This window comes from Notolepis coatsorum (genome assembly GCF_963971535.1).
Source record: "Notolepis coatsorum genome assembly, chromosome: 2".
Classification (NCBI taxonomy): domain Eukaryota; kingdom Metazoa; phylum Chordata; class Actinopteri; order Aulopiformes; family Paralepididae; genus Notolepis; species Notolepis coatsorum.
The window spans coordinates 183,881,009-183,893,565 of NC_140166.1; the positions used below are offsets into that span (position 1 = coordinate 183,881,009).

The 12,557-nt window shown below is 40.7% G+C and overlaps 1 protein-coding gene across 3 annotated transcripts in view; it reads right to left on the reverse strand.

Moving 5' to 3' along the window:
* dnm3a (dynamin 3a) overlaps positions 1-12,557 on the reverse strand; it is a 104,974-nt gene that overhangs the window by 81,873 nt on the left and 10,544 nt on the right. For all 3 annotated transcript variants that reach the window (XM_084309044.1, XM_084309043.1, XM_084309042.1), the window contains 3 exons: positions 12,183-12,332; positions 11,625-11,828; positions 2,927-3,025 (listed from right to left, as the gene is read on the reverse strand). In XM_084309044.1, coding sequence (XP_084165170.1) covers positions 2,927-3,025; positions 11,625-11,828; positions 12,183-12,332 — 453 coding nt within the window. The remainder of the gene's footprint in view (positions 1-2,926; positions 3,026-11,624; positions 11,829-12,182; positions 12,333-12,557) is intronic.

A 12,557-nucleotide genomic window follows, 5' to 3' on the forward strand; every position in this document is an offset into this window, starting at 1 on the left:
TAAGCCTAATGCATGCACAGAGAAGAAAAGGGTATGTGTCTGCTTGTCTAACTCCAGCTAATAAGCTAATAAGCTAATTTCCCAAAAAGTTGGCGTGTTCCTTTAAGATGTGAGCCGTGTGGATGAAGTGAAGATAAAGTGTCCTAACCTGCACATGTGCAGTTTAAGTAGGTAGCGTACATGCCTTTTCTATTACTTTACAGGTCATGCTCCTACAATTGTTTCCTGTGCTCAGTTTAGGAGCATATGTGCAAAATATGTTTCCACATATGTCACTATTGAGCTCAATGTGATATCTCAGTAAGTTCAAGAGAGTGCAGTCTACCAGGAGGAGATGATGTGATGAGAGTGTGCAAAAAACCGGCATGTGGTAAAGGAGCCGTCTAAATCCCATCTCTTTAGTACAGTAATGTTGGTAATAGCAATGGGCTCCATATCTAATGTCTCAGCTCTGCGCCGCTACCACAGCAGTCATATCAGTGGGCTCCCATGGCTAATGCATTAGCACTGTAGAGGAAGCATGGAAGAGCCAGCACCTGGTGGTGCTTTACCCCGTCTGTGCCCTGCCCCAGGGAACTCTCTCTCTCTCTCACACACACACACACACACACACACACACACACACACACACACACACACACACACACACACACACACACACACACACACACACACACACACACACACACACACACACACACACACACACACACACACACACACACACACATACACACCCACACACCCACACACACACACACACACACACACACACACACACACACACACACACACACTATCATCGGATTGGCTGGCACCATTCCCTTCAAGTTTGCTCCCACAGTCCAGCGTGTAACACTAACCCATGAGCTCAGTACTATGTTCTCTATTTCTCTCCCCCCCCCCCCCCCCACCCTGTTTAACACACACACATATACCAGTGTGATGTAATACGGAGAGAGAGAGAGAGAGAGAGAGAGAGAGAGAGAGAGAGAGAGAGAGAGAGAGAGAGAGAGAGAGAGAGAGAGAGAGAGAGAGAGAGAGAGAGAGAGAGAGAGAGGGAGAGAGAGAGAGAGAGAGAGAGAGAGAGGGGAGGGGCTAAGCTGGGAGTGAGCTGCTGTCTGGTGATAACAGACACAATCAAAATGTCATTCCTCTCCAATGAGCTTCTACTGGATGTGCCATCATGACTGCAGCCTGGTTAGCAAGTATAGACCCTTTTTTAATTTTTTTTATTGATATTTTTGCACAAATCTTTTCAATATTCAAAATACATCTTTCCACAGCATAATATGCAACATCCAAGATTCGTCTTTTTCTTTTTTGTAACAACATACAAAACATGTAAGAGACTCATACAAACACATTAACAACTGACATGGAAATTAAAAAAGCACTTACAAAAAAAAACATTACTATACATTGTGCATATTATCCCTGATGCACATACGTTATATGTAGACCGATCTACCTGCAAGCAGGTATGTGCTGCATCTTCTATCGGGATGCCATCTTTCTCCATATTGCACGTGAGAGGATGTGTCTCAGATATATGTAGGTGTGCGTGAGAGCATGTATGAATGTGTGTCTCAGATATGTGTATGTGGGTACGTGTATCACGTAAGTATGTGTGTATGTCTCATACGTGTGTGTGTGTGCATCTCTCAGGTATGTGACTGTAATCCTACCTCTTGTGTGTGTCTCGTATCCATGTGTGTCTCTGCCCCCTGTGTGAGTGTGTATCTCAGGTATGTATATGCATGTGCGTCTCAGCTATGTATGTGTGTGTCCCCTATGTATGTGTATATCCCCTATATGTGTAAGTGAGAGCTTATGCTTCAACTATGTGTATAAGTACGTGTGTGTATGCCTGTTTCCTACAAGTGAGTATGTGCATGTATGTGTGCCTCTGGCATGTATATCTCAGCCTTGTGCATATGAGTGTGTGTAATTCTGTTATGTACACATACGAGTATGTGTGTTCTAGACATGCGTATGCGGCTAAATATGCGCATGTGAGAGTGTGATAGAGAAAGTGGCCATTCCATATACACACCATCCGGACATACAATCTATGCATATACATACATAATACAATATAAAGTATAGGTACCATCAGGTAAGATCCCCTTTTTCACATTCATCCTTGATAACACTGTAACCCCACCTTAATCATTCGTCCCCAGACCGTTCAGTCAGGTGTAGAAAACTGTCCCATACCTCAGCAAAGATATCCTCTCTCCCTGCTACTCTATATGTCACCCTTTCATATGATGCTGTCCGGAACATTAGTTCCATCCATTCTTTAAAAGTAATATCAATGGGTGATTTCCAATGTCGTAATGCAATTCTACATCCTGATATCATGGCCATTCTATACCACATTCCCCGGTATTTAGGCAGTTTAATCCCTTTCGGTACTATACCCAACACACATGCCATTGGGGAGTTATTTACCAGTATAGACCTTTTCTAACTTGGCAACATAAACCTTCTAAATGGGCCCCTTTGTATTTCCTGTTGCAATGTTTGTTAATACAGTTGCTGACATGACAGGAAATAAACAGGGGCCAAAGCTGTTCCCCTAACATATATATATATACACACACACACACACACACACACACACACACACACACACACACACACACACACACACACACACACACACACACACACACACACACACACACACACACACACACACACACACACACACACACACACACACACACACACACACACACACACACACACACACACACACACACACACACACACACACACACACACACACACACACACACACACACACACACACACACACACACACACACACACACACACACACACACACACACACACACACACACACACACACACACACACACACACACACACACACACACACACACACACACCGCACCTCTGCGCAGGGGAAGCAGCCTGTTCTCTAGTATGTTGCGGGCGTCGGTCCCTTCATCCATTAGATCCAGCTTAGTGATGACTCCTATGGTGCGCTGGCCTGGGGAGGAAAGGACACCATGTGACGGGAGCAAAGACCATGTTAAAAACAAAAAATATATTCATACCTTTTGATTATTAAGTGAATATAATATTAATATTAAGAATATTAAGAGCTGCATATGACACAAACTCTGGCATTATAGAATGTCAAATGTAATCTGTTTTTTGTGTGTGTGGCCTTTTTCTTTTTAGTTTTCTATTCTCTATATGTACATGTATTGTATCTGTATAATGTATAATGAAAAATGTACAATAAAAAAAGAAGAAAAAAAGAAAAAGAAAAGTAATGTGGAATAAGGCACCAGGAATCATGGGAGAAACAAGCAACATTTACACTTAAATGGAAAATGTTGGCATTGCCAGTCTTACAGGGCTGGCACACTGCACACTGCGAGCAGCCCAGAAACGCCGGGATCGGCAGCCAGTTTCCTTTCGCCGCCCTTGTTAACAGATTAGACTGGGCACACTAGCCATGCCACAACCGTCTCGTGATCTGCAGTGACGGTTTTGGCGTCTGGTCTATTTTCAGCGTGAGCCGCAAGCAAATCGGACATAATATACCAGATTAGAAAACCATCAAAACTGGATAAACATATCGATATTATTATTACGATTTTGAAATGTTAATTGTATATCAGTGAAGGTACAGATGAATGGTAGGATGTGCTTTGTCAATTACATATTTATAAATGTAGTCCATTTGCGACAGAAAGAGACACACACACAGAGGGGAGGGGTTGTTGGACAGCAAGTGGAGAGACATTGATTAAACCATTCTGTCTCGGACCCAAGACAAAAAGTGTCTCTCTCCGTTGTATCTCTCTATCACCTTGTACATCATGGATTTAAAATGTCCAAGAGTTATCAAGATCTTGATTTTTTATTTAACCCATGATAAATATCAGCTCTATCTATGACAGCGGAGCAGACTGGAGCATGGGGGAATCGCTGCTGGCGTACTGCTTACAACCAGGCACACTGCTCGCACAAGAAATTAGTTTGTGGCGCTTCGCGGCTATTCTGCCCTGGTCTGTTCCCAGCACTAGGGTTGGGACTACTGTACGTACTGATATGAAAATGAGGTCCTTTAGAAAATTCCTAAAATGACTGTAATAATATCTGATAGTTAATCTGAAATGGAAAAATCCACTGTGCAAGCCATGCTGTTGGCCTGACAACAATCCCTGAATGAGTTGTTATTGACCAGATCACAGGGCCGATTACGTTCTGCCCTGAAAACGGCCTGCAGTCAAATCGATGGCCAAATTAATGCATAATTTCCATTTGTTTTGTAGGGGATCACAGGAATTCTCTGACTTCAAAATGGGGCTGCCTGCCAAAACAGGGTTGGGAACTTGTGGTGTACAAAAAGCTGTACAGAGGGTCTCCAAAACCCACATAGGAATGCAGAGAGGGTGTGTGTGTAGACTAGCCACACGCATCCCCGAAAGATATTATATTATTGTTGTATTTTCTGATTTTTTTTATTGTAAATATATCAGATTATTCTCAAGTCGTCCCGAGTTGAGCCTTTTCATGTCAGCGTGCACATTCAGAAATCAATCATAAAAAAAAATTCTATGAACCACTCAAAACTTTAGCGGATCCCAATGGCCGCTTTATCATTGTTTCGAGGTGATTACAGGATACACCAGTCATATTAGCAAGTGTTTACAGTCCAAATTGAGACAACGGCCAGTTCATAGCTAGACTTTTATACATATATATTACTTTTATATTGAGAATCACCACATTATCATCAGTGATGCCAGTAACTAGTTACTAAGTAACTAGTTACTCTAATCTGATTACTTTTTTCAGTAAATAGTAATCGAACTTGTTACTTTTTACAAGCCAGTAATCTGATTACAGTTACTTTTCCAAGTGGCTGTTCGTTACTATTTAGTTACTATCTCATAATGCTGATAAGAGAGCCAGGGGTACAGTAAGCTACCTCTCCAGAACCCAGACCGGAGATGGGACGTGCGCTCGCGCACGCACACAGCCACACACACATGTTTACGCTTATAGCTGATTTTAGAATGGCTTCAGCATGAAGTTAAATAAACTATCCAGTTCGTGTTATAGTGTAATTTGGCTACTTGAGAGAGAGTGAGAGTGAGAGAGATTCCTGTTACGCGCGACTTGCGGGGTACGCACTGAGTCCGTTGTCTCAGAATGGATGGGGTGCCTGAGCAGTGAACAGCTGCAACCTTATGGCCTGATGGCTGATGACGTCTCATGATGACCTGTCTGAGCAGCCAATCATGATTTATGACATTATGCACTTTCAATAAAGCATTATTTAAACTATTGAGCTGTACTGTATCGTACCCATTCTGCAATATGTTAATAGAATTTTTAATCAATCAATCAATCAGCTCCACCAGATGTCAAAACTGGTGGTTAATTCTATACTACTGGCTGAGGACTGATGCCAGACATATCAAGAGGAACACTTTGGGAAGCCCTAGAAGCTCACCTACGACGCCAACTGATATCCTATGTGTCCCACTTGAAGAAAACTGAAAACTATATGGCTGAACTACTCCAGAAAACGTATGAAACTGATACGGAATATGCAACTGACCTGAACCTTGACCTTTCTAAAAAGCACCTCCAGCTCCAGGCAGAAGTAAATACGAGATATCTATGACATAGAAGACAATACACTAGACATGATCAGTTTTCTCAAATTGACAGCGGTCTTGCCAAGGACCTAGGCAAGCACATATTTATTAGAGATACAGGAGGCAATTAAGTAACTATAAAGAGGCAAATCGCCCGGTCCAGATGGATGCATTGTGAAAAACATTATCTGCCCTCCTTTCTCCAGCTTTGCAGAGTATGTATAACTAGCCAATCATCTTCCTGACGTCCTGTCAAAGGCCTCAATCACTCTTATTCTCAAAAAGGATAAAGACCCCCTACTTTCTAATAACTACAGACCAATCTTACTTTTGAATGCTGATTTTAAGATTGTATCTATTTTGGCAGGATAGCTTCCACGCTCCCTGGTTCCATTTAAATGGGTGGAGGGTGGGTTTTGATATTTAGGAATCCACATAACAATGTCTATGTTTTTGGTAAGAACTTTACTTTTAAAAGTAGAAGATTTTACCATTGGTGGTCTGCCCTGCCATATCATTACAAAGACATTCAGTCAAGAAGGGGACGAGCATCATTAATCAACCCCTCCATGCTCTGTCTCAGCGGTTTTCACTGTTGCCTTGTGGCCGCCGTTATGACGTCCCACCAAGTAGGACCAACCGCTACGCCAAATCTTTTGTCCCCTCGGCTATCAGACTTTTAAACACAGACGGTAGTCATTTTAAGTAGCCTTTTGCACTTGGTTGTCTGTTTTTACTTTTACTTTTACTGCTGGATTGTGTATCGCATGGAGTGTTTCTCTTTTTATTTGCCGTGCTGTCGTTGAGATGTTTTGTTGTTTGTTTGTCTTTGTTGCTTGTTGGTGAAGCTGCAAATATGAATTGCCCCACGCGGGATCAATAAAGTTGTCTGAATCTGAATCTGAATCTGAACATTCTTAGATTAGATTAAACAAAACAGTGTCCAAATTCCTGTGGGGAAATAAACCTGTTCCACATTTCTAATACCAATCCAGTGACTAACTCTCTCAAAATATGGATCCCATTTAGAAAACACTTTGGCCTGAACATACCTTTGAATATTGCTCCAATAACACTACAAGTATAAACTCACCATTCAGAATAGTAACTATTAAAGGATATACAAGTGGTATTATTTAGTTAAAATAAATGTTAAATAGCTACATTCCAACAGCCATCACTGAGAGTGTGTGGTCAGTAACATGGGTCTCCCAGTCCATCCGCTCTGCAGTAAACACAAAATAAATATGGTATTCCTTCCCACTTGATCCAATCAGGAGAGAGAACCCTTATTACTTCAAGTTTCAAGTTCAAGTTTGTTTATTAATTGTCATAGTAACATACAGAATACTTTATCATGAAATGCTTTTTTCTGTATGAGCCCCTGGGAGTGTGCTAGATATAAATAGATAAAAAGTATAAAATAGAAAAAGTCAAAAGTACATCAAATAAAGTGTTCAGTCAATATACATATATGCAATATACAATACAGAGTAAAAATAGTAACAGTGAGGTACAATGCAGAAATGGGATGAGGTACAAACTTAGGGTAAGGTGCAATGAGGTATGAATTGTAGTGCAAATCTCTTTACTAATAAATATAAAGTGTGTTAAAGTGTCGTAAAGTGGGTGTTAAGGTGAGTGTTTATTTAAAGTGAGTGTGTACTTCTGAGTCTCTCTGTACTGGCCATGAGACTCCGGTATCGCTTGCCTGACTGCAGCAGTTCAAAGAGGCAGTTGTTTGGGTGACTAGAGTCTTTGATTATTCTCTTAGCCTTGGCCCTGCAACACTTGTTGTAAATGTCCTGGAGAGTGGGAAGCCCACCCTACTACTTATTTCTAGAAATCTTGCCAAGACAAATTAGCTGGCAGATTATTTTACTTGTTTCAAGCACATATTTGTTTTCTTATTTTTGTAGTGTGGAGTTCTCTCTCCCGATTGGATAAAGTGGGAACAGGATACTGGAGGGACTGGGAGACCCACGTTACTGACCAAAACACTCAATGATGAATAAAATACGACTTATAGCACCGTTAAGGATTTGTATGAAAGCAGGACTTTCTCATCTTTTCCTGTACTTTCAACAGAGTATCACTTGCCTAATTCTCACCTCTTTTGTTTTCTCATCCGCATCTCAATTTTGTTCGACTCCATGGGCTCTGCCAAATCAAATCTCCCTACCCAAATCAAAAAACGCCTGCGAACAGGATTTGGGAACAGACCTGTCAAATGAACAGTGTTGTAGACCTGATCCATTCCTCCTCCATATGTGCCCATTGTGGGCTAATTCAATGCAAGATTTTACACATAATACACCACTATACTAATGCCAGACTGGCCAAAATATACCCTAATGTTAGTGTTAGTGATGCCTACAATCGGTACAAACCCCCTGCTATCTCCTTCACATGTTCTGGTCTTGTCCCAAGTTAATAACTTTCTGGTTGAACATATTTGAAACTATAAGCTGTGCTTATATTTCAAATATATTTCAAAACAGTAAATTTGTAAATTTACTGTTCAAAAAGCTAAGAAAGGGATTAAAAGGAGGTGTATTTCTATTATTGGGGTTAACTTGTGGAACAATGCGGATATACAGTTAAGAATGAGTAATTCGATTTTGGTTTTTAAGAAAAAGGTTTGTAAAGCTATTTTTGAAAACTACAAGGGTGAATAACACTGTTTTGTTTTCTTTTTTTTCTTTTAGAATACTGTTTTGGAATCTACGTTTTTGTATTTTTTTGTAAAGCTAAATTTTGAAAAACTACAAGGGTGAATAATACTGTTTTGCTTGCTTTTTTTTCTTTTCTTTAGAATACTGTTTTGGAGTCTACATTTTTGTGTGATGATGACTGAAAAAATAAACTACTACTACTACTACTACTACTACTACTACTACTACTACTACTACTACTACTACTACTACTACTACTACTACTACTACTTATGATGTGGCCATTGCCCCCAAACCCTTTTTACTGGCCTCTCCGTTGCTACGCAGCAAGCCCTGGCCTTTACGATTTTACTGGCCAGACGTTTGATTCTACTGAAATGGAAGCACACGTCATCCCCTGCACACGATCGATGGATTCTCTCTCAGGGGCTGGATAAAAACATCCCAAAAAACCTGGAACACTTTTTTGTAATATATTGACCTGCTCAACATTCCACCAGACACGGAGGAGGACTGAATGATGGAACAACCCACGCCCAGCCCCCCTCCTCTTGTATCCTTTTTCCAACCCCATTTTCTTTCTCTTTCTTTCTTTCTTTCTTTCTTTCTTTCTTTCTTTCTTTCTTTCTTTCTTTCTTTCTTTCTTTCTTTCTTTCTTTCTTTCTTTCTTTCTTTCTTTCTTTCTTTCTTTCTTTCTTTCTTTCTTTCTTTCTTTCTTTCTTTCTTTCTTTCTTTCTTTGTTGTTAGTATTTTTTGTGTGTTCCATGACCTGAGTTGGATAAGGGTGGGAGACTGGGGATATGAAGGTTTGGAAATATCCCGGCTGTTTGCACTGTCTGTATTACAACGACTGCTGAAGGACTCTAAAATCAATAAAAAGATTTATGGGGAGGGGGGGGACTTTTTACCTATCGCTGATTATGTTCTGCTCTGTTAACTCTCAATCACCTGAAACCAACAGGAAGAAATTGAAATCTCCAGGAAATAACCCCCCCAAAATATGTCCCTTTAAAAACTTTATTGTCACATCCATGTCTTCTTATTTGAGGTGTCTTTGTTCATTGTGGAAACTGTAAACTAGAAATAGACAGTAGTAAATATATAATTACAACTCTATAACATGCTTGATCATTAGAAATAAGGACTGTGTAGGTGCATCTTTAAAGTATTAAACCAAGCAGGACTTCAGAATCCTATAGATAGAATGGGTGGAGAATGGGGGAGTGGGGGTGGTTGGGTGAAATATAGCAGCTGGCGTACAAAGGCACTGACATACTGTATAAGCATTGGCGCCGAAAGAGAAGGGGCCAGGGGATCTTTGGTCTCCATGCACACTTTCAAGGATTATGGTCATTTGAACTATTATTACTTTTGCCTCTGTTACTGACATTATGGTAAGACTCAACACAAGTGAATATCTACACCAAAGATGCTCTAAGTGAAGTAAGATGACACATTAGAAGCTGTACCACTGGGATGAAAATGGAACAGTTCCTGTCTCTTAAGTGGGTGGGGTTTGTTTGAGACTTAGTGTTTTAGTGTCCGAAAGTTCAGAAGACCTTCAACTTGTAAGATATGGTCCAATATTTACCTTGATTTCTATGGTAAGGGGAACAAATGCTCATCTCTCATTGGGGTGAATGGAGTCTGTGCCTGCTCTAGTCTCCTAAGGTGGGGGGCGGTAGCCACCAATGCTGTGCCTTGTGTAGCTCATCACATAAGTAAGTAAGTAAGTAAGTAAGTAAGTAAGTAAGTAAGTAAGTAAGTAAGTAAGTAAGTAAGTAAGTAAGTAAGTAAGTAAGTAAGTAAGTAAGTAAGTAAGTAAGTAAGTAAGTAAGTAAGTAAGTAAGTAAGTAAGTAAGTAAGTAAGTAAGTAAGTAAGTACGTAAGTAAGTAAGTAAGTAAGTAAGTAAGTAAATAAATAAGTAAGTAAGTAAGTAAGTAAGTAAGTAAGTAAGTAAGTAAGTAAGTAAGTAAGTAAGTAAGTAAGTAAGTAAGTAAGTAAGTAAGTAAGTAAGTAAGTAAGTAAGTAAGTAAGTAAGTAAGTAAGTAAACTGTATTTGTATAGCACCTTTCACGGATAAAATCACAAAGTGCTTCACAGAAGTAAAAACATAGCAACAGTCACATAGAGATAAACGCACTACACATAAAACAATTCTGACACAACGTAAGCATAGGCATAGCATAAGTAAATTAAATAACTAACTATGAGTGCAACATAAATGTCAGTCCTAAAAACAAAACAACAATTATAAATAAATAAACAAAGTATACAACCAGGAATTAATTAAAATTAATTAAAAGCCTGTCTGAATAAAAACTTTTTCAACTATTCGTTAAAAGTGGATAGGGAGTCAAGTGAACGCATAGAAAGGGGGGGTGTTCCAAAGGGTAGGGGCCATAAATTGGAAAGACCGGTCACCTTTGGTTATTAACCGGGTCCGTGGGACGACCAGGAGATTTTGGTGGGAGGACCTAAGTGCACGACTGGGGGAGTAGGGGCGCAGTAAATTTTGAATGTACACAGGGGATTTACGTGACACATTACAGGAAGTAAGAGCAACTTGGCTGGTCTCCCTTTGAAAGGTCTCTGTCCATGCTCATCACACAGAGTGAAACATGAAGAGGCAGACACAAAGGGTTAATTACTCGTGCTGTGAGTGCTGTGAGTGCTCAGAGCATTTACCTTCTGCACAGAGAGAACATATTGCTAATATTATTGCTATAGTAGTTTTCTCCTTTTTTAACCTACTGTTACATTTCTACTTCATTTAGCAATAGTCTCACATTGCCAGACCTTGGTACACAATCATTGACTCTCACTTGCACTGCCTGTTCAATTTCAGACTCGACCACTGTAGGAGGGAGCGAAGCATATGTTGCAACATCTCATATGTTGCGGTGATAAACAACTTGTTTATACAAACCTGTGGATCTCTTCTCAAAAGATTGCAAGCTATCCAATCAATGCACGCCGCACGCACCGCAGCCAGCCAATTCCTGGAGAATCACTTTCAACAGCCTTACTGGCTTTTTTGCCACCTATATGCACACTAAAATGAAGCATTTACAAGCACTTAAAAGAAAGACTGAAGCACTCAGGCATTTGTCACTCAGTGGGGGAAAAACACAGAATCAAAGCAGCAGAATATCACAATAAAAAAACATCATATTAATGATGATCACATAAGGTCCTACTACCTTTATAGAAGTGATGCCTACATATATGGAAAGATTTTGGCCCCCCCACTGTAAAGGCCGTTCCGGTGCTTATGTGTATGAGACTTACCTTGTGGATCAACATCCTTGGCCAGTTTGAGTGCGTCAGAGCTGGCCAGGTCAATGTTGGCTGGTGTGACGGCCAGGATCAGACAGTTGTCCTTACAGATGAACTGCATGATCATATCCCGCACCTGGTACTCTATGTCCACCGGCTGGTCGCCCACTGGCACCTTGGTGATGCCAGGCAGATCCACCAAAGTCAGGTTCATCACTAAAAACATGTGCACGCGCACACATACCCACACACACACACATACCCACACGCGCACACATACCCACACGCGCACATGCGCGCACACACACACACACACACACACACACACACACACACACACACACACACACACACACACACACACGAGAGACGGTTGTGTTATTGTCATGGGAATGGATATGAATGAATTTATTTAAACAGATCATGTTAAGATACACACATCACATGCATTGCATTGTTTGAGGAATTATCATACAATAAAGTCAGAGACTTATTTCCATTGTGGTCCTCGTCCTGATACACACACACACAATGTAATAAAGTGCATATGCATCGACAGCGGTGAGTTACCATGCGGCGAGTAGACCCGGAGGTTTATGGGGATGGGAGAGATCCCCTTGTTGGGCCCTGTGAGCCTCTGTGTCTCTGCTTCGATCTCCAGCCGGACGTCATCAAAGTTTGTGAACATCTTCCCCTTGAGGTGGAGAAACTCACCATATTCTGGACGGAACCAAGGAAAAGAAGGGCGTATTTTAAATAATACAATGGGGCTGACCACATTTAGTGGATTAGTCAACTAAATGCTAAATGTAACTTTTTATTCCCCCCCCCTCCCCCCCATGCTGAGTTATTACCAATAGAATGGGGCATCACAATAATATTGACAAACATGCTTTGGTATTTAATAATAAGCACAAGATTTAATCAGGTCCTTCTGCATGGCTG